This window comes from Carettochelys insculpta, chromosome 25 (genome assembly GCF_033958435.1).
Source record: "Carettochelys insculpta isolate YL-2023 chromosome 25, ASM3395843v1, whole genome shotgun sequence".
Lineage (NCBI taxonomy): Eukaryota > Metazoa > Chordata > Testudines > Carettochelyidae > Carettochelys > Carettochelys insculpta.
The window spans coordinates 2256412-2277913 of NC_134161.1; the positions used below are offsets into that span (position 1 = coordinate 2256412).

Sequence of the window (21502 nt, forward strand, 5' to 3'; positions counted from 1 at the left end):
TCAAGAAGGGATGGGCCAGTGTCCAGGGGGTCGCCTGCCCCAGCAGAGCCCAAAGGCAGTTTCAGCGTCCCAGCCAGAGGGGCGCTGTGGCCATATTTTACAGCTGGCCGGATCCTTTCCTGGCAGCCAGCCAGCAATGGGGCCGACTGTCCTTTGAGGGGAACCTCCCTGCCTCGCTAGGGAAAGGCGCGAGGGCTAAGGGTCGGCCCTGGCTTGTGCAGCAGGGCGGTTTGGGAGAGGCTGCACAAGATTGAAGCCGACACGTTACACCCAGCAGAGAACCCCCCCAGCCAGCCCTCACCCCAGCCTGACAGCCAAAGAGCTCGGTGGGGGACGTGCGGAGGGTTGGGGGAAGGCAGATGGGGCTTGGCCGCCTGGAACAAACGGAGCTGGGGGCTTTGCAACTCTCCGCGCTCCCTGTCTGGCAGGGCAGGTACCTGCAGCCCCATTGCATAGCTGGGGAAGTAAGGAGGCTGCTGCAGAGCTGCCTTTCCAGCTGGGCTTTTCTTGGTAACCTGCGGCTTCTCTTGCTCTAGCAGCCTTGACCCCGCCCTGGCAGCACCTCTGTTCTTGTCCCTGGGAGCCTCCCTGCTCCTGGCCAGCCGCAGCCCTGGCGTTGCCTTCCCGTCAGGTTCCTGGACAGCAGGGCCCTGCGGGGGCTCTGCCCGGAGTCAGGAGGGGCCTTCCTCAGACTGGCATCGCTGGGCCGCTGCCTATGGGCCAGCTCAAGGGAAGGGCCAGAGCCATTCTGAACAGCAGCCCCAAGCTATGAGCTCCTGCCCCCGGGCCAGAGACAACTGGAGCATGTTCTTGGGCATTAGCCAGTGCAACCCCAGGCTCTGGGCGAGTCCTGCTCACACGCCCTCTGCTCACTCCGGTTCCCAGCCTGGCTCCCTGCTCCCGTGGGACTCAGCACCCCCTGTAACATCCACCCCCGTGTTGCTTCCCTGCCCCTTCCTCTCCACGCCTGCCCCTGGGAGCATGGTGGACACAGCCCTGCTGGTGCGCAGAGGTAGAATCCCGGTGGGCAGGCCAAGCAGTGAGCTGCTGGCGAGGGGGGTCCTGGCCCCTGGGGAGACGGAGAACCGTCTCACCTGAACAGCAGCTCTGCGCCTTCGCGCTCTCGGCTCAGACGAGGGATTGGAGGAGCGTCGGCTCGGCCCCTGCAAAAAACAAGGTTCTGACGGCACCGGACAAACCCACCCGCGGGCCACAGTCCCTCCTGCCTGGGGGAAACAGCTCTGCCCCCAGGCTGTAGGGCCCGGGGGTACTCGGACCTTTGCCAGTAGGGACGGCTCTTCACTCCAGAAAACGCTGAGCGACCGAGGCACGCAAGCCCACAGCTGGCTTGTGGGGGAGCAGGCAGGGAGGGACGCTAGTGGCCCTTCGCTCCCCAGCAGAGGTGCGTGAAGTCGAGGGCTGCGCACCAGCCAGCGCACTCGCCCGCTGTTTCCTAGCCGTATCTCTCGCTCCCTCCGGAGGGAAGACGGGCCAGCGCGCCAGGCTGGGGAAAGGCCCCAAGCCCTGGAAATAAAGGCCGAGCACTGACTCTTGCAAAGCGAACACCACAGGGCAGCAAACATCCCTGGTCGGCGCTGTGCCTGCGGAGCAGGGAAGGAGGCACCAGCCCCCGACTCACTCCTGCTCGCTCTCGTGCTCTCCCTGGAGACATACGTCTTGCTGAGCCCAGGAAACCCGCCTGCCCCCAGCAAGCCCCTGGGGAAGCTCTGACCATGCTAGACCTGGGGCTGCATTGCTGCTGTGCTGGCACTTGGGGCCTGGCCGTCCCGCAGCAAGGAGGCCGGAGCCATGCGGGTAAAGTGCAAATCAACGTTTTTATTGGTTAGTTCTCTTCATTTGCCAGCAGAACTGTTGGTAGAAAACAGGGCACAACTTGGCTTACAGCACTGCACCCTCCTCCGTATGGTCAGCGCAGTCCAGAAACCCGCACGCGCTGGGTGCTGCAGCTCGGTGAGCCTGCTGGAGCGGGATCAGGGCCTCTGCCCCCTAATGACTGATGGAGCCTCTTGCTGTGCACGCGGGCGGCCCCGCTCGGGCATGTTGTGGGGCCGGGACAAAGAGGCCAGAATGCACATTCAGAGCTGCCGCGTGAAGAGCCAGCAGACAGGATGTTCACTCCCCTTTCAGTACGTTAGCCACAGGCACCCACGGCTGCCCACGTCCTTAGCCGCGGCAGGAACCAGACACCTAAACCAGACCTACCTCCCCCCAGAATTAAAACGTCAAACCCTACGACTCAGGCACTGGGAGAGTGGCATGGCCCTGTGCTTTAGAACCGAGACGGCCCTGCCCCGGCTGCTCTCCCGCCCTGTGCGCCCAGGGGACGGCGCTGGGTTGGCGAGTGGTGCGAGAGGCATTCTGCCGCCGGGGGAAAGGCCACACGTGTAGGAATAATAGCAGCAGCACCTCTGCCAGCTGTGGCTCAGACAGGCCTACGGGCTGAGAGGTTGGTACAGCCTGGCTGGAGTGTAGGGCGGGAGGTACAGTGGGGGTCAAAGCAGGCTAGGCAGGGGCAGGCCCCCCATGCGAGAACAGCACTGGGGAGAGGGACGGTTGGCAAGCCCCGCTGGAGGGCTGGGGTGGGCTTCCTGGGGGCGGAGGCGCCCAGCGAGCCGGCACAGAGGAGGGCCTGTCGTAAGCCTAGCCAGGGACGTGCGTGCCCAGGCCCGGCAGCAGCCTGAGGGGAGGTGTGCTATACAGCAGGTTTCAGTGGGTGCTGCGCCGGTAGCAGCAGGGACAGAGGGGGCACCTAGCAGCACCCCGGCCTGGGGATGTTAATTTTGGGCCGGGGAGTATTTTCTCACTTGCCTGACGCTCACTGTGAGCGGCTCCCCGGCCCCTGTGGGGGTCACCTCGAGCTACCCGGGAGCCAGGCATGTCAGGCTCAAGTCTGGGGCCACTCTGTCTCAGCAGGGTGTGGGGCACGGACAGGCGCCGGGCAGCAGGGCCAGGCTGGGAACATGGAGCTACCCGGCGACTCGGGCAGGGCAAAGAGCAACGGCTCCTTTGCCATGCACCTGCCCCGCAAGTCACCAGGCGGCAGGCGAGGGGTGCCCGGCCTGCAGCCCCCGGAGCATAGAACACAGAGGTCCCGAGCTCAGCTTGGCACAGCGTGGTGCGAGGGAGGCATGAGTGGGAGGCCTCGTCCGGAGAAGCCCCATGCCAGGGAGTGTCCCGCTGAGGCCACACGTGGGTGGGATGACGTCCCTCCAGGAGGCCCCAGCTGATGCCGCAGGCAAGGCAGGCCAGGGGAAGGGCCTAAAAGACGTAGATCTTGTCCTGTGGGACGCAGTCCAGGTCATCGTCCAGTGTCAGCAACACCTGCAAGGGCACAGGGCAGTCGTGGTGAGGCCGGGCTTCGCGTGTGGGCAAACGCCTTCCCCCCGGCCAGTCAGCAGAGTCCCCGACAGCCCCTAAGTGGCGGGGAGGGCAGGGCGCTGGGCCGGGCTGGGTGCTGGGAATCTCTCAGACCGCAGGGTGGGGCTGGGGCTGTAGCTGGCGTCTCCCTGGAGACCCGACTCCAGTCCCTGCATTCAGGGCAGGGGCTGGCCCCCACGGGAGCCTGCTCCCCAGCTGGCAGGGGGCCGCGAGGACGCTGTAGCCTGAGGCGGGTGGAAGGAGGCCTTACAGGACGGCACTCTCGCCTCAGGCTGACAGGCTCCAGGTGCTCCCCAGGGCAGGCCCAGGAGCCAGGAGGAAGCAGCTCTAGACGCTGCCCCTGCCGGCCACAGCCGACTGATCTCTGCGGGTGGCAGGTGCCCTGGGGACCCCCTGAGGCACTGGGCAGGCTGCAGCCTGTGGCTACGGCAGCCTCAGGGCAAGGGCTGCTGCCTGGTGGGCCCAGAGGGGAAGCCAGCGCCCCGCCGCTGAGTGAGCAGGAACAGCCACGCAGCGCTGCCACAAGGGGCTGGAGGGACCCACCAGGAAAGAGCCGAACATGGCGATGGAGGAGAGGAAGTGCCAGATGTCGTGGTCGTCGAAGAAGCGGAGCAGGACGCAGTCCCTGTTGTGCTGCCGGGACTCGGCCGGGGTTTTCTGCAGAGGGGACAGCAGAGCCGCATTGTCACGCTGCAGCCTCCGGCGGCCCGGGGCTGAGCCTGGGCTCATGCACGATGCACCCCCTGCAGCCTGCTCCATTCCCGGGCCCCCCAAGTGCAGGCCCGACGTGCAAACCCTGCAGCCAGGGCCAGCCTCCCCCACCCACGTGCAGAATAAACGCGTGGGTGCTCCGAGGCGGCACGGACGCACCCCACCAGCCGGGATGGCTCCCGAGCAGCGCCATGAGTGCCCAGCTTCCAGGCAGCGCTGGTCAGGGCCCAGCTTGGCACGAGCCACCCCTCACCTGCCAGGTGCTGAGACCCTGGAAGAAGAAGAAGAAGGCGAAGCCCCAGACCACGGAGGTGCAAACGATGCAGAGCAGGGGGATGAGCTGGATGCGCTCGCCGCTTCGGAGCTGGGGAGGAGAGGACAGGGGAACGGTGGTGACGCACTGCACAGGTATCATATTAGGCACCTTCCTTGGCAGCCGGGTGGGCCTGCAGTGACAGAGGCCTCTCTCCCCACTCCCGGGACAGACCGGCTGGAAGGGCTCAGCAGTGCTGGGTGTGCGTGAGGCTGGCGCAGGCCCCAGGGCTCTGGGGAGGTTGGTGAAAGGACTTGAGGGCCCAGCTCTCCTGCTGTGGGGAGCTTTGGGCCCTCCAGGGCACAGGAGTTCCCCCGAGCAGCCCAGAGCGCTCCCAGGGTTCCAGCACCCTTGCACATGGCCGGGGTCTGTCCAGCTGCACTCGCCCTGCCGGCAGACCGCCGCCGCGCCCGCACCTTCATGATAATGTAGAAAGCGAAGTAGAGCAGCAGGTTGCAGAGGCCGATGGCCAGCAGGTAGGAGGCAAAGTCGTTGGGCTGGATGATGAGGCCGTAGGCAGCACTGTTGGGAGAGAGGGTTAGGGAGGCAGTGGGGGGGCCCCAGCTGGAGCACGGCAGAATCTGGGCCACCTCCACGCACCTTCCTATAACAACTGCTGCACCCCACCGCTGCCAGCAAGATGCCCTGGGTCTTGCCCAGCGGCAGAGTGGGCAGGGAGAAGCGCCAGCCTGGCCGCTCTCCTGGGGCAGCCTGCAGGCTGTGGCTAGAAAGCGCTGACACTCCAGAGGCTGCTGGGCCTGGCTTCACCCCACGGCCTTCCACTGCCTTTGGCTCACAGCTGACACGAGCTGTGCAGTCTCAGCCTAGATCCCTGCGTGGCTGAGCAGTAGCACTGCAGAGCTCGGCTTGGGACAACCGAGAGCAGCGTGTCAGGGCAGAGCCTGGATCATGGCGCGATAGCAGTGACAGGAAGGGAACTCCCCTCGCGCCCCCTTTCCTCCTACAGAGCACCGCTCCCTGGCCAGCTGGGGCCGGTCCACCTGCCCCCGGCCCCGACTTACAGCGACCAGTTGATGAGGTTGCCCATGACCAGTAGCACCATTCGATCCTGCGAACACAGACGTGGCGGCTCAGGAGAGGGCGTAGGGGTTCCAGGGCAGGCGAGCCATCTCCCCCACGCGCTCTCTGCCCCAGGGCATGGGGAACACGGCCGCTCAGCCACTTTCCGGGCACAGGAAGAGACTGGAGCACAAGCCCGGAGATCCCGCCATGTCCCCAGCCAAGCACACCGTGGCCTGGATCCCGCCGGGCCACGGCGAACTCTGCAGACTGGGCCAAGGGCAGCGCAGGCACACGAGGGAGACCTCCCGACGAGGAGCCGGTGGGAGTCATCCGCAGGGCAGACTGCGCTCAGGACCTCTGCTGCCCGAGCCGGCGCTCCGGCTGGTGTAAGCTCCCGAACCGCCTGCGCATCCCAGCCCCCAGGGAGGGGACCGCGCTGCCCGGGGGGAACATGGCCCCTGGCTGAGCACCTCTGGGCAGGCTCTCTGGTTAGATAATCTGTTTATCTCCACTGCCCAGCCAGGCCCAGAGCTGAGTAAGCTGGGGATGTGCTGTCAGAGGAGGCCGGCCGGGGGCCCAAGGCTGTCGTGGAAGGGGGGGGCCGGCCGGGGGCCCTAAGGTTCAGGAGCAGAAGGGCAGGTTCGGGCTAGTGGCTCACCAAAGCATCCTGCCCCCGGCTGGCGTGGGAGGGTGGCTGGCAGCGGCGGAGGGCCCCCCTGAGTGCAGCCCCTGGGCCGGCAGCACGAGGCCTCGCTGGCACATCTGCTGTCTAGCACAGAGCGCCTTGGGCAGGCCTGGGGCCACTGCCCTGGTTCGTGGTGCTGCAGCCACTCCCAGGCTGTTGCCGAGCCAGCAGCCTCAGGCAGCCCCGGGGCGAGGGGGATGCAGGAGCCGCTCACTCACCACGTACGTGGGCCCGCTGCACTGGCGGATGCAATCCGTGTACACCACGTGCACGATCCTGCGCAGGATGCCCGAGTCTGCAGGGAGAGGCAGCGCTAGAGCCGGGGAGGGGGCAGCCGGCCCTGCCCAGCCCCTGCTAGTTCCAGGCGGACGGCAAAGGCCAGACCCCAGCACCCCCAGGGCAGCAGACCCGCTGGAGGGAAGCTGCCGGGAGCCGAGGTTGGCCACGCAGAGCAGGGGCGCCCAGCCCATCACCCGCCCAAGGAAGCCCCGTTCCTTCCCCTGCGGCGGGTCCCACCCCAGCCTGCGTTAAGGGCTCATCTGAGCCATGCTGGGCCCCACAGGCCTGAGCAAGAGCGGGCGTCTCCTGGGAGAGCGCAGCTGCCAGCCCCACGCGGGAGGTAGCCAGGACGGCTCTGCCGCTGCACAGAGCCCTGGCAGTGGGGGAGGCAGCGGGGATGCCGGGCAGGCCGCTCAGGCCATGACACAGGCTGGCTGGGCACACAAGGCCCCCCTCCACCCCCAGCTAGGCTGGCCTGCCTGGGGGGCCCCCGGGGAGCCTGGCCTCTGTGCCCCTGATCCCCGCCCGGGGGCAGGCCTCACTGAGTTTCCAGCGGCCCATGTAGTAGAGCTGCGTGCTCAGCAGCAGGGTGGCGCCGATGTGGAGGACAGAGAAGACGACCCAGAAGAGCAGGTTCCCTTTGCCGAAGACCTGTGGGGAGAAGGCAGGTGAGCGGGTGGTGCCGGAGCGCCGCAGGCGGCAGAAGCAGCCGGCAGCGCCGGGAAGCTAAGGGAGGGCTCACGCCAGAGGGGGGCCAGTCAGCCGGGCGAACGCGCCCCTCTGCGGGCGAGGGCTGGCTGGCTCGCCGGGGGCTCAGTCCCTCTGCCCGCAGGCAGCGTGCGCCCGGCCTGAGCCCTGCGAGCCGGCGGCTCCCGGCGCTCACCACGCCGACGACGGAGAAGAAGATGACGACGGCCAGGCAGGCGTAGGCGCAGTAGGCGCTGGCGTTGATGTCCGGGTGCCGCTTCTGGTACAGCTTCAGCATGCAGAGCCCCGCGATCATGTACATGAAGGAGGTGTCTAGGGAGGGAGGAAAGCAGCACTGCAACTGAGCGGGGGGCCTGGGAGGAGCTCCAAGCCAGGGCCGCGGCCAGGAGCACGCCGGCCGAACGCTGGGGCTGGGGCGGCACCACACCCCCGCCGCCCGGGCTCACCGGAGGGGGGCCGACACCGCAGCCGCCGGGCGAGTCTCCCCAGAACTGGGGCAGGCGAGAGGGGAGTCAGGCGGGGAAGGAGGGGGCCGGGGGTGTGGAGCAGCCAGCAGATGGGCTGTGCTGGCTGGAGAGGAGAACCCTGCAGACTTGAGCCCGGTACTGCGGGCGCTGGACAGAGGCAGCAGCTCGGGAGGGCGATGTCGGCGCAGGAGGCCCCTGGCACTCACCGAACTGGAAGTTGGTGTAGTTGGGGCAGACGTGGTAGCAGGCGCTGAGCAGCCCCTCCATCATGAGCGCTGTGCCCATGGCGTAGAACAGGCCGAAGTGCTTGGGGATGCCGCACTCCTAGGGGCAGAGAACCCTGCCTCAGACGGACCTGGCCAGGGGCACGGGCCACCCTCGGCTGGAGCCCCACAGGCCCGGCCCGGCCCAGCCAGCGTCCCAGAGTGCAGGCGCAGGCAGCCGACGGGCCCGGTGCCAGGGACGCCCGGCCGTGGGACGGCGCTCACCAGGGCCCGCGGGTCGTTGCGCATCAGCGCCCGGTTGTAGTTGATCTCTCGCTGCAGGATGATAAGCAGAAAGAGCAGGCCCAGCAGCACGTAGCCCAGGTTGCTGAGGATGTTGTTGAAAGCGCTAGCGGGGAGCAAGGCAGGGCAGGTCACTGGCCTGGCTGGGTGGCCATTCGCCAGCGTGGCCCTGCGCAGGGCACTGCCCCCCCACCCACCTCTGCACTGCGCTAGCCCCAGGGCAGCACACTGAAGTGGGCTCCCCTCCAGCGCTCGGACAGCCGCCCGGGAGAGATTCAGCTGCTGCCCAGCTGGTTGGCAGAGGGCCCCCAGCCGGCACCATGCGTTTCTGCACAGGCCTTGGTGCACGAACAAGATGCATTCCACCCCTGGGTGGAAAAAATGAGGGAGCCTGCTCCCCTCTCTGCTTCTTTGTGCTGCCCTCCTGGCTGCTGCTGGGGGCCCAGCTCCACATCCGTCACACACGCCGGGGGCAGCCGCACAGGGGCACGCGGCCAGGACAGGGAGCAACAGTGGGAAAGGCTTCCCTGGTTCCACAGCCCCACACCAGCTCCTACCTGAGGTTCCCCAGGGGGTGGGCGCACAGAAAGTTATAGTAGCAAATGTCCTGATTCCCGGTCACGTTCACCACCTGCAGTGGGGAGCAGAGCGAGGCTGTGCAGAGGAGAGGGAGACGGGCCTGGCACAAGCTCACACCAGCCGGCCTGGAGCAAGAGCGAGGGCTGCCCAGCAGATTGTGCGTCGGCAGGCAGGGGACTGAGGGAGCCGGCAGCGCTGGGCTAGCGCTGCACATCAAGGCCAGGCCAGGCTCAGGGAGAGGAGTGACTCCGGGTGCTCCGGCCTGGGGGTGATGAGCAGCTCCTGTGGGGCTACGCGCACTCTGCCTGGGGGCGCCTGCCCCTCGGAGAGGCTGCCAGGCGCAGGCGGAGGGACGACTGAGCCCCGCTCGCAGGAAGTGAGGGGGCGGCTCTGTTGGGGGAGCCCCTGGGAGGAGCCTCGCCTGGGTTCTCCAACGTCAGCCACGTGACTGGCCCTGGGAGCTCCCCGGTGCAGGAGCACCAGCCGTTCCCTCAGCCCCTGGGAGGAGACGGGCTGGGGAGGTGGGAGGGGGATGCAGGCAGGGGCCATCCTCACCGTCTGGTAGGTGATGACCAGCTGTACGACGGGGAGAGCGTAGAACACTGCGATGGTGGCGATGTTCCTGCAACAGAGAGGGGCACTGAGCCAGGGGACTCCAGCTCAGCCTCCTCCAGGCCAGGTACGTCACCCAGCTCCTCCACGGGGTCCGCAGCACCCACCCGACAGCAGAGCCGGGGTGAGCCAGTGGCACAGAGGGACAGGACATACGCTCTGCCGCTGGGCCAGCTCCAGCCGCCGCCTCCCCGCAAGGGCAGACGGAAGAGACCCACAGCCCCCACTCACCAGAAGTAGATCTGGTATTTCTTCCGCAGGACGCGCTTGTCCTTCCGAGCCAGGTCTGCCACGTAGAGGTATTGCTGGGAAGAAAGGCAGGATCCCATCACTGGCCCTAGCGCTTGCGGGCAGAGCGCCCCCGAGAACCGGCCCCGGCTCCCACGCCCCCACCCCACCGCCCAGCGGCCTGGCAGGCACACCCGGCGGTTAAAACGAGCTCGGGCGCGGCGCAGGAGGAGACTGGCACTGAGTGCCTGGCGCGTGCCAGAGCGGCCGGCACAGGGTTCATCAGCCTGCTGGCACATAGCCCTGGGGCCTCCCCATCCGCCCCACGCCCTGCTCCAGCCTGGCTCTGCGGGGCCTGGGCGATTGCTGACCCAGCACAGCGACAAGGCTGGGGAGCACGTTCCCTCTGCCGGAGCGATGCCGAGGTCGGGCAGCGACATGGGCGGCCACCTCCGCCCCCCTGCGGGAGTGACGGCGCCGCAGACCTTGGTCCGGATGACGTTCTTGTCTGACTCTATGTCCGCCAGCGTGTCGTAGTCGTCCTCCTCTATGGAGCTGAGCGAGTCCAGGCGGGGCCGGCCGGCCACGTTCTCCAGGGAGCGCTCTGCAAGGGCAGGGGGGTGCCAGCGTCAGTCCGGCCGAGGCCCACCCGTCCCCCACCGCCACAGCCCCGATCCTTTGTAGCCCAGTCTGTCACCCTCCGACCTCCCGCTAGCTCTGCACAAAGGGAGCGAGGGCACGGGGGGCGGGGGGAAGCATGGACCCCACAACGGGGATGACCCCCCCCGCATTCCCAGACATCCCCAGTGCTTCGGCGCCGGGCCTGGGGCAGACAGGGCCGTGCATGCAGCCAGCCCCAGCCTGTGTGGGGCGGGGGTCATTGCCTTCTGAGCGGCTGGGCTGGGCATTGCCGATACACTCCGAGCCGCCCGGGGCAGGGGCTCGTGCTGCCCCCAGTGCTTGTTCTGAGGGGACAGGTTGTGTCTTCTGGGGGTTGCACGGGAGAAGGGCCCCAACCGCACCCCTAAAAGGGCCTGAGGGCAGAGGCAGCTTCCGCGCAGAACAAGGCCAGGCCGGCCCGCAGGGCCCGCACCCCGCAGCCGGGCTCAGGCCCAGGACAAGACTCCTGCTGGGGGTGGGGGGGTCACTCAGCCAGCAGCAGGCAGCCGTGCCGGGCTCTGGCCGTCCGTGGCGAGGAATCCCGCTGCTTCCCAGGGGCAGTGACCAAGTAACCGGCCGCCTCGCCCAGCCACGGCACAGCTGGGCAGTCCCTGCCGGGGCAGCAGGCAGGGCCGACACCCGCCTCCCTGGGTCAGCCTGGCCAGGAGGGTCTGCCAGATCCTGCTGTACGATCACCTCAGAGCAGCACCACGTGCCTGCAGAGCGTGGCCTCGAACAGGCTGCCCGAGCCAGGGACCAGGGCAAGGCACGTACCCAGTCCCCTTGCCCAGCGCCTCTCGGCACGTACCCAGTCCCCCGGCCCACGCGCCTCTCGGCACGTACCCAGTCCCCCTGCCCAGCGCGCCTCTCGGCACGTACCCAGTCCCCTTGCCCAGCGCGCCTCTCGGCACGTACCCAGTCCCCTTGCCCATGCGCCTCTCGGCACGTACCCAGTCCCCTTGCCCAGCGCGCCTCTCGGCACGTACCCAGTCCCCCTGCCCAGCGCGCCTCTCGGCACGTACCCAGTCCCCCTGCCCAGCGCGCCTCTCGGCACATACCCAGTCCCCTTGCCCAGCGCGCCTCTCGGCACGTACCCAGTCCCCGGCCCACGCGCCTCTCGGCACGTACCCAGTCCCCGGCCCACGCGCCTCTCGGCACGTACCCAGTCCCCTTGCCCAGCGCACCTCTCGGCACGTACCCAGTCCCCGGCCCACGCGCCTCCCGGCACGTACCCAGTCCCCTTGCCCAGCGCGCCTCTCGGCACGTACCCAGTCCCCGGCCCACGCGCCTCTCGGCACGTACCCAGTCCCTTGCCCACGCGCCTCTCGGCACGTACTCAGTCCCCGGCCCACGCGCCTCTCGGCATGTACCCAGTCCCCGGCCCACGCGCCTCTCAGCACGTACCCAGTCCCCTTGCCCAGCGCGCCTCTCGGCACGTACCCCAGTCCCCGGCCCACGCGCCTCTCGGCACGTACCCAGTCCCCTTGCCCACGCGCCTCTCGGCACGTACCCAGTCCCCCTGCCCAGCGCGCCTCTCGGCACGTACCCAGTCCCCGGCCCACGCGCCTCTCGGCACGTACCCAGTCCCCTTGCCCAGCGCGCCTCTCGGCACGTACCCAGTCCCCGGCCCACGCGCCTCTCGGCACGTACCCAGTCCCCAGCCCACGCGCCTCTCGGCACGTACCCAGTCCCCTTGCCCACGCGCCTCTCGGCACGTACCCAGTCCCCGGCCCACGCGCCGGCCAGGAACGGGACGGGGGAGGCAGGGCTGGGATAACGCCACTCCCCGCCCGCTGACGCAGCTGCAGGGGGGCTGACTTGCCTCCGAATGGAGAGGGCGCCTCGCCCTGCCCCTCCTGCACCACAGCTAGTGGACAGCGTTTGCCATCTGTGCCCAGGCAAGGGACCGGGAGGGAACAGCTCTGCCTCCTCTGCAAGGCAGCAGGACAGGCGGCCAGCCCCCTGCACCCGCCTCTGCAAGTCTGACTAGCCGGGTGGGGGCCGTGGGCCTGCTGGGAAAGGGAGGGGCCCACCAGCCAGAGCACACAGGATTGTGCAAGTGCCTCTAAAACACAGCCCCCCCCTCCCGGCCCCACACACACAGCTGACCTGACCCCTAACTCTCTTCCCCACATCCGGGCTGCAGCCCCATTACCCCAGCCCAGAGCCCCCCAGCTGTCCCCACACATCTGTGCTGCAGCCTCGTTACTCCAGCTCTGACCCCCAGTATCTGAGCTGCAGCCCCATTACCCCAGCCCTGAGCCCTGACTCCACTCCCCACTCCACTGCAGTCCCATTGCCCCTGCCCTGAGCCCTGACTCCACTCCCCACAGCTGTGCTGCAGTCCCATTGCCCCTGCCCTGGGCCCCACGACACACCCCCAGCTGTTCTGGGGACATTGCCATTTCCTTCCCATGCAGCGTGCTGGGGTGCACTGGCCGGTGCCAGGCATGGGGTGAGCAGTGGGGTGCACTGGCCACAGTGGCGGTCGTGGGGAGGTGGCTGCAAGGTAGGCGTGTTATGGGACCGCTGGCGGCTGTTCAGGGCTGTCACCGCCAGTCAGATGCAGGGTCCATGTCCGGGTAAGGTGATGCACTGACTGAGCAGAGCTCTCCTGGCACCTCTGCTCAGCACTGACGTCTACCCGAGGGCCTCGCCTGGCTGGAGGCGCGTGTCGCCTGAGCCCGTCCAGCTCCTGGAAGCAAAGAGCCCCTGGCAGGGCGGATGGGGCCGGGCCCCCTCCTGAGCTCCTGCCTGTTCCCAGCCAGCCAATTTCACTGCTCTGCATCTGCTGCCTGAGCCATTCGGGGCAACCCACTTACAGGCCTGCCCAGGCCAGTGGCCGCCCAACGGGGGCAGAGGAGAGCGGGGGAGCTGCGGCCACTCTGCCGCCTTCGGAAGGGGACAGGGCTGGCTGGAGTTGGGCTGAGTTCTCAGCGGAGACCGGAGCCTGGGGCAGCCACAGTCGCCTCCCCAAAGCCTGTCACACGCAGGCCCCCGGAGACAGGGGCAGAGGCGCTCCCTGGGCTTGGCCCCAGACGGGGTCTCAGCGCACCAGCCGCCGGGCTGTGCTGAGGAGAACTCCAGCGGAAGCCCCAGCTGGCGGGGCCTGTCCCGCTGGCCAGTCACGGCTCACCTGTGTACCCGGAGGAGATGTCCGTGGAGCCCCCGCTGGCTGTGATGGCCTCGGCGCTCAGGGAGGAGCTGCTCTCTGCAAGGACAATCAGAACACGGGGCAAGGGGAAGTGGTCAGACCCCCAGCCAGGCACAGGCCCCTGGACGGCTGGGCGAGTGGGGTGTCTCTGCACCCAGAGCACCGGCTTGTCTGGGAGAGAGGGCACGGAAAGGACGCCGGTCGCAGAGGAGGAACGGGGCCCAGCCTTGGCGAACGGACTGGCAACCTGCCCTCCCCAGGCCCACTCCCATCTCCCGCCGCCCCGGAGCCCCAGGTGAGCGCGAGGGCGCGGTGCCCCTCCTCGGCGCTTACCGAAAGAGCCGTAGCCGTAGCCGTGGCAGGGAGGGCGAGCCAGGAGGGAGTCCGGGGTGATGCGTGGATGCCCTGTAAGGCAGCAGGGCAGCCTGCGTCAGGCATGCGGCAGCCCTCAACCCGTCCCCCCAACAGCGCCTGCGGCTTGGGAGGGGTGCGTGCGCGCGGGGGCCGGAGTATCCGCAGGATGAGTGGGGCAGGCTCAGGCCGCGGCTGGGCAGCTGCCGGGCAAAGCAGCACTTGGGTCTGTAGACAGTTGCTGCTCTGGAAAGACCAAGGACAGGGTGGGTGTGGCAGGGACGGGCCAGCGGCAAGGCTGGGGCAAGAGGAGTTTGTGCAGCACCCTGCGTCCCTCACTTTTGCAGCTGGTGCTTCCGACTGGCAAGACACCAATGCCGCACCCAGCCCGGCCCACGTCCAGCCGGAGGGTGGCTCAGGGCCAGTGCACTGGCCCGCTCCGGACAGACGCAGGGGCAGCAAGGAACAGGGCCTGACGCTTACCCAGTAAAGGCGCTGGGAGGGGAAGTTCCCCAGGACAGGAGCAAGGCGCAGGCAGAGAGAGAGAAGGACAGACAGTCACCGACAGCAGCACTCACTCTCCTGGCGCACAGAAGAGGTGGGGCGTAGAGCTGGTGCGCCACGGACCTGCCCACCTCTCTCCCCACAAGGCAGGGAGACCCGGGCACACGGGAAGAACTGGGCTCTGCAGCAGGCTCGTGAGCAGAGCCCGAGCTCAGGGCTGGAGCCAGCTCTCCCAGCCCCTCCTTCCCCCAGGAGAGCCTCGGCTGCAGGGCAGGGCAGCGGGAAGGGAGCCGGATGACGGAGGGTCCCAGGAAACGGTTCGCCCAAAGTCTAGGCCCACCAAAGGCTGTTTGTCAGCCACCCAGCCGTCGGCGCTGAGCCCGGCAGCCCAGGGGCCCGGAAAAGGGAGAAAAAGAGAGAAGCTCCCAGCCAGCTCTGGTCCGTACCCCGCACCCGGGACCAGTTCCACTCCCTCAGTCAGCCCCGGCCTCCATCTTCGCCACCCTCACCCCCAGCTCCCAGAGTCCTGCCTGAGCCGCTGCGCCGGGGTCCCGTACCCGTGTCGGTGGTGGGCGTGTCCATGGCAGCCAGCAGCCCCTGCTGCTTCTTCTGTTGTCTGCAAGGCGCAAGACAAAACCTGACACCCAACTCCCTCCGGCGGCAGCCCCACGTCCTGTGGGGCAGCCCCGGGCTGCAGAGACAACGCCCAGCCTCGTCTTCCCCTTAAAGAGGGGCTGCCCAGGGAAATCCAGCTTCAGCACCGTCCCTGGCTGGGGTGCAGCTCTCCGCTACCACCCTCTGCCTGGCGTCTCCGACTCTCCGAGTGCTGGAGCCCAGCGAAAGGCCCCCCCGGCCTCGAGCAGCGGCGATGGCGGAGGCACAAGCAGGCCAGGGGGAGGAAAGTCGTGTGCTTCTCCAGACCTTCCCTGGGCCCTCGGAGACACGGCCATGGCACGTTCTGGAGAGCAGCTGCTCCAGGGAGCTCTGCTTGGGGCACTGCTGAGTGGCAGTGGGTGGGGCACAGGAGAAGGCAGGGATGCCCGGCCCTCGGCAGGCAGGTGGGGAGGAGGGGACATTTGCGCCCTGGCTGCTTTTACTTCCCTCGAGGTCCTGGCTCTCCATTCCCAGCCTGAGGGGTGACTGCTCCCCTGCCCCAGCTGCACCGCGCCAGGCAGGCTGGGAGCGGGTGGCGACACCCCCTCGCCCGTTTTGGGCGCACAGGGCCAGCGCTGGCTGTGGCAGGGAAGAGGCGAGCTCAGCCAAGCGGCAGTCTGGCCCCAGAGCGCTGTGGCTCGGACAGCCGGGCACTCACCTCCAGCTCTCCCAGCAGGCGATGAGCAGCGTCAGCAGGTAGAAGGAGAGAAAGATCCCAAGGCAGAAGAGCACGGCGCCGACGTACACCTCTGCTGCAGAGAGAGAGGGGGAGCGGGCAGGGGGATACCGGACAGCTGCAGCTGGGGGTTTCTCCCAGACAGCACTCACTGCATGGCACCGCCTTGCAGGTACGCAGCCTCCCACAGCCCCAGGGCTTCCCGGCCATGCCCCCAGGGACTCACAGCCCCTCCAAGGGGCTGCACAGGGAGGTGGCCTCTCTGTGGGAGCTGGGATCCGCTCCAGGCTCTCGCCCAGCATGTGGCACCTAGACAGCTCTGGAACCCCCCACTCATGCATCTGACAGAGCAGGTCTCTGCCTGCCAACGCTACTGCTGTGAGTCTATAAGCTGCCACAGGACTTCTCGTGGCTCTAGACAGCGTGGGAGACCCCGGAGCAGCGCGTCCATCTGTGCACTGACCCAGCTAGCCCCACCCCAGCCTGGCAGCCCAGAAGCTGCCCTAAGCCACCTGGGCTGGGGCCTGCACCTAGCAGTGTGGGGCTGTGTGTCAGAGCCAGCTGGCCATTCCCCTGGGCCCACGCCACGCGCCCCAGGGACACGGGCAATGAGGCCAGCGTTCCGCGGGAAACGGCCACAGCCGCAGACACGGGGGCTGCGCAGGAGCCGTGGGAGCAACTCACAGGTGATGGCGGGCGACACCACCACGTCCAGCGCCTTCTGCCGACTGCCTTCATCCACTGGCTCGTCTGGAAGGACAAAGCCAGAGGTGAGCCCAGCGGAGAGCCACTGCCCCCCGTCCCCGGGAAACGGCTCAGAGCACACGGAGGGCCCCCTCCCCAGGCCTCTCCCCGCGCATGCCCTGCCCGGAGGGGCTGTTTGCACCCTCCCACCCACAGCCCCTTGTTGCTGGGAAGTGGCAGCAGCTGCAGCCAGCAGCCGGGGGGACGACCCCACACTAGGGTCAAGCTGGGAACCGGCTTTGCATCGTCTGGATCCCACTGCCAGCGCTGGGGCGGGGGTGCTATAGGCCCTGCCCAGATGTCAGAGGGGAGAAGGCTGGGCGGGGCACGGCAAAGAGAGGGCAGGCGAGAGGCCAGGCCCTCTCCCACCCCCTACCTTTGGTGTAGGGGTAGTAAGGCAGGGACCCGCCACAGGCCTCGTCTTCTGTTTTCACCACCACCACCACGTAGAAGCTGTTGCTGGGGAAATCCTTCTTCTGGCAGGGCCGCCCGGGAAGGAGAGGAGCGTCAGGGGGGCAGCGAGCGGGCGACTCGCCCCACGCGGCCCAGCCACGAGAGCCTGGCGGGACGGGCACATGGGCGCGACCCAGAGAGACGCCAGCGCCGAAGGAAGCTGCTCGCCCGCGCTGCCTGGGGGCATTCGCATGCAGGCAGCGGCAGCAGCCAGAGCGCCGGGCAGGACAGAGGCCACGACCTGCCTGGATGGAGCGGTCCAGCTAGCGCCGGCTGGCACAGGAGGAGAACGCTCCCAGCCAGCTCTGACCAAGAGAGCAGCCCTGCAGCGCTCCCTACCTGCACCGTGAGGGCGGCCTTCCTGGTCATGGTCTGGTACATCCCGATGAAGGCCACGTTGTTGTCCAGGTCGTAGACAGGGCACTGCAGAGACGAGCAAAGACTCAGCCGCACAGGGGCTAGGGGATGCTGGTGGGCCAGAGCCCAGCTCCATGCCCCACATACCAAGATGTCCTGGATGGAGATGACGGAGCAGGGGAAAGCCGCGCCTGAGGTCACCTTCACAATCACCGAGTCGACGCCCTCTGGGAACACGTACTTAAAATACTGGAAGGGTACAAAACAGGGCACATGACTGCCCTGGCGACCCTGTCCCCCCCGCCCGCGGCAGCACCCTACAGCCCTCCCCATCCCCTGCCCCCCACATGGCCCCAGCCACATTACTGCTCAGCCCCAAGGCCCTGCCTCCCATTGCACAGAGGGAACAAGTGCCAGGAACAGAACCCAGGAGTCCTAGCTGGCCCCTCCCCCAGCAGGGAGTGCAGGATCAGAGGACCCTCTCCCTCTGGCAACCAGAAAGGTCCCTTTATGGTGAGGGGAGCCTGGCCAAGCTGGCTGAACACCCCGCGGGCGGCGAGAGCATTACCTGCGGCTGGGCTGCTGTGGCGTTAAAGCTGAACCGCTCACTCGTCCTGCGCGGAGAGAACATTAGGAATGCACTGGGGCTCAGGAAGCGGGAGCCCCCTGTCGTCCCACCCACTGCAGCAAAACCCACCCAGCTGGAGCCAGCTACTGGCTGGAGCAGTGACTCCCCAGCTCGCCGGGCCCTGAGCACCTACTCCGTGGGCCCTCAGGCCCCTCCGAACCCTTGATGGGGAGCCCTGCCCCAGCCCGGGGCCAGCGCGGGTCTCGGGGAGGCTGTCCAGCGGCAGAGGAGCTCCCTGGCCATCCCGCACAGGAGCACGAGGTGTAGGGCAGCGGGTGTATCTGGGGCGGGGGGCTTGTCCCTGCCCCTCACCTGAGCACGAAGCTCTCCACGCGGGTGACCCGCAGCTGGTAGGAGGCGTTCCTCACCGACAGCGTGGACACATCTACGTAGAAGAACTGCGTCTCCGACTCGCTCCTGGTCTGGGGCTGACACAGCGTGCGGCTCACGTCCTGGTAGAGGTACTTCCTCTGGTAGCTGGCAAAGGCAGAGAGCCCTGGGCCAGATGAGAGAGGGGATCCGCCAGCATCTTCCCCCCCTCGCCAGCCTGAGCCAGGCCCACCCATGTGGAGAGGACCCACAGCCTGCCCGGGGACACCCCAGTGCACTGCTTGGAAGTGTCAGGGGCAGCTGTCCAGCAACCCCCTTCTGTGGGAGCTTGGGGATACAGCCCCTCTCCTGCCTGGTGCACAGGCTGAGCTCTGGGGCGAGGGTGCTTGTGAGCTGGGCCAGGTCACTATGGAAAAGGCTTGGGGTGACCGTGCCCTCAGCCCAGAGCCGCTCTGCACCCAGCCAGCGGGACGCTCAGGGGCCGAGGAGCGCGCACAGTTGGGTTACGAGGCCATTCTTACGGCCAAGGCAGAGAGCCGGCCTAGGCGCCCACGCCTTCGCAAGCGGAGAGGACCCCAGAAGCAGGGGGCCTGGCCTTTAGCCCCACCTGTGCGGTCGCTTTTGACAAGGGTGGTACTTACAGGCCCCTGAGGATTAGCGGCACCTGGAACGACACTACCGCCTCCTTCTGCCTCACCACAAAGAGAACTGGCGTCTCCTTCTGCTCAGACAGCACATTCACCGTCACCCGGACACCCTCCGTCTGCGGGGGATGAGAAGGGACATGGCGGCCTTGGGCAGAGACCCGACCCGATCCTCAGGCTCAGCTGCAGGACTCTGGGTTGAGCCTCAGACCGAGGAATTTCTTTCAGCTCCACCTCAGGGGAAGCGGTGGCCAAAGACCACAACAGCAGAGCCCTTGCGCAAGGCTCACATGTGGCCCTTTGTTCCCCGAGCGCCTGGAGCTGGGGGAGCCAGCGTGACTGGCCCAGGCCGAGACCCACAGCGCGTTAGCCCGACAGGCACGTCCACCAGCTCCCAGCCGGACCCCGCGTGCAATGGGGAATGGAACTTGTGACCACGGGCCCCCGCTGAGCAGATGTGGAACTTGGCCCACGTCTGTGAGCAGGCCCTGCAGTCACCCCTGGCAGAGAGCAGTGGTGCTAGACGGCACAGCAGCCACTCTCTCTGCACGAGCTGGGTGGGCTCAGGGCTCGGCTGCTGGTTCCCAGGGACTTCCCAGGCCAGGCGGTGGTTTGGGAGGGGGTGCTCGGGAGACGTTGGCAGGGCACCGGGAGGACACAGCTAGGACTCGGGTCCAGGGGCAGGAAGGACAGAGGCCTGGGAGGTGAGGGAGGGGCTGGGTGGCTGACCCAAAGCTGAGGGGTGTGCCAGGTACCGGCAGGGGAGCCGCTCGCTCTGTGCGCCCTGGGAAGGGATTAGTCTCCCACCAGGGGCAGCTCCTGCACTTCTAACCTGAACCCAACCCCCAGCTCCAGCCCCACTGAACTCTCTGGGGCGTCTGGGTGCAAAGCTTCCCAGGCAGGGGAAACGGGCAGGCAGGCAGCAGGGGAAGCCCAGCCTGTATTTCCTGGGCTACGTGGCCCTGGGACTAGAAAACAGCCTTTGCATCCCGTCCCTCTGCAGCAGAAACAGGGTCGTGTGATCTGTGAGCTGGCAGTGCCCTTCCTACTGCCACAGGCAGGCTGGCTCAGTGCTCAGGGATGGAGGTAAAGGCGACTCTCCAGCCTGGGACCCCAAAGCGGGCCCACCCCTCTCCCCCTCTAACAGCTCAATGGAATCTGTGCAGAGACAACAACAGCAGGACTGACTGGAAGCCACTTGCTTTTTAAAAGGCTGAGGGTGGTGTGCACAGGGGAAAGGCAGCCTGGCCCACCGCCCACGCTCAGGAACAAACACTCCCACCACACACATCCCGGCCCAGATGAAAGGCCACCAGCAGGCGCTGGCCAGAGCAGCCCCGATCTCAGCTTGGAGGAACAGGGGCCCCATTGTTTGCACCCCGTCCCTCAGCAGGGGGCAGGCAGAGGGAAGCGAAACCGGGGCAGGAAATCAGCAGCCTTGTTTCCCAGGCCTCAGCCGCCTGGGGCGAGAACCACCCGTACAGCTGGGGGAGACGGGAGGGATTTTCTGCCTGGGGACTAGGGCTGAGGGGGCCGATTCGCCACTACCCCGCCCACGGTGCAGGCATTGGTACCCGGGCGCTGGCTGTGCCGAACCGAACCCGAACCCAGCAGAGCAGCTCCCACGGGCCTGGCACTCGCGCAAGGCCAAGGAGGGACTTCAGAGGTACCCCGGGCGCTTTGCAGCACCCTCCCACCGAGCAGCACCCTGGGGCCCGCAGGCGGCCAGAGCAGCCCACAGGCCGAGGCAGAGGGAGCACGTCCCCCGGGCTGGCGCTGGGCCTAGCTGGGGGCACTCGCTCACCCTGTTCCTCATCACGGTGTGGTTGAAGGAGTAGAAGTTCAGCAGCTCGCTGTTCACCGAGTCCGTGTAGGTCTTGTCGAACTCGGCCTCCTTCTGGGAGACGGTCTTGGCAGCTGGGCCCTGGAGGAAAGCAGCAGCCCCCAGCGGAGCCAGCAGCAGCAGCAGGAGGTGCAGCTCTAAGGCTACCATGGCTCGATCCCCCAGGCAGGGACCACGTCTCCTGGGGCTGGGCGAAGGCGGCAGCAGGTTCCAGCATCACCGGGCTCAGCACCCTTTAGCCCCTGCATTGGGCAATCCCCAGGGCAGGCGGCATCTTCCACACGGCACCTGGCCAAAGGGTGCGGGAGGCGGCACCTGGCAACGAACAGCTCTGCCCAGGCAGCCTGCAGCTGGGCACACCCGGATGATCCTACAGGGCCTCCCGGAACAAGGGCACCGCCAGGCTGCCCTGCCCCATGGCACTGCCAGCCCCACTGCAGTCGTGGGAGCCAGCCAGGCCAGCGGCCTCCTCCCTGGCTGCTCTGCTCTGCTCCTGGGGCCGGGCCTCTGCAGCCAGGCCCAGCCTGGCCACTGCACCCCAAGGCTGAGGGGCTGCAGGCAGCTGGGGACCTGCTCTGTCCTCAATGCAACAAGCCCAGGCTGTAAACACTGAGGCTGCAGGTGACGTCAGGCAGGGAACTGACACACTCTTAAAGGGACAGGCTGCAGAAAAGCCTTAAAGGGGAACCAACCGGGCCGCCCCACGCGCCCCGCTCCAGCGTGGGGACACGGGGGCAGAGGGGATGGCAGGGCCTCCCGATGCGCTACCGCTGCCGTCGCGCCCCGTCCTCCGCGCCAGCGGAAGGCAGGGCACGAAGGAAGGGGCCTCCTCTGCAGCAAGGGGGTTTAGGTTAGATGTTCGGGCAAATTGCCCAGCCCTGGGGGTGGCTCAGGGCCGGGGCGGGCGCTGCAATCCCCCTCCTTGGAGGTTGTACGAAAGGGGTTGAACCGCCAGCTCTCAGGGCTGCTCCAGACGAGACTCAGTCCTGCCCAG

The 21502-nt window shown here is 67.5% G+C and overlaps 1 protein-coding gene across 5 annotated transcripts; it reads right to left on the bottom strand.

Annotated features, from left to right (window-relative positions):
- Positions 1-1816: 1816 nt before the first annotated feature.
- SIDT2 (SID1 transmembrane family member 2) lies at positions 1817-21115 on the bottom strand. Of its 5 annotated transcripts, XM_074976873.1 has the most exons (27): positions 20470-21115; positions 18663-18784; positions 18004-18168; positions 17632-17677; positions 17211-17312; positions 17046-17129; positions 16630-16729; positions 16194-16259; positions 15492-15585; positions 14737-14795; positions 14159-14170; positions 13658-13729; positions 13307-13381; positions 9996-10114; positions 9514-9587; positions 9226-9292; positions 8649-8722; positions 8074-8197; positions 7792-7909; positions 7294-7430; positions 6953-7061; positions 6350-6426; positions 5446-5492; positions 4840-4945; positions 4364-4474; positions 3943-4056; positions 1817-3342 (listed from the first exon to the last, which is right to left on the bottom strand). In XM_074976873.1, exons 1-27 carry the CDS (start codon positions 20656-20658, stop codon positions 3280-3282), a joined length of 2526 nt encoding a protein of 841 aa, XP_074832974.1. In that variant the 5' UTR covers positions 20659-21115; the 3' UTR covers positions 1817-3279. The 5 variants fall into 5 exon arrangements, with proteins under 5 accessions (XP_074832974.1, XP_074832973.1, XP_074832972.1 ...); XM_074976872.1 differs by lacking the exon at positions 14159-14170 and having other exon boundaries at positions 14710-14795; XM_074976871.1 differs by lacking the exon at positions 14159-14170 and having other exon boundaries at positions 14689-14795.
- Between the last annotated feature and the right edge of the window lie 387 nt (positions 21116-21502).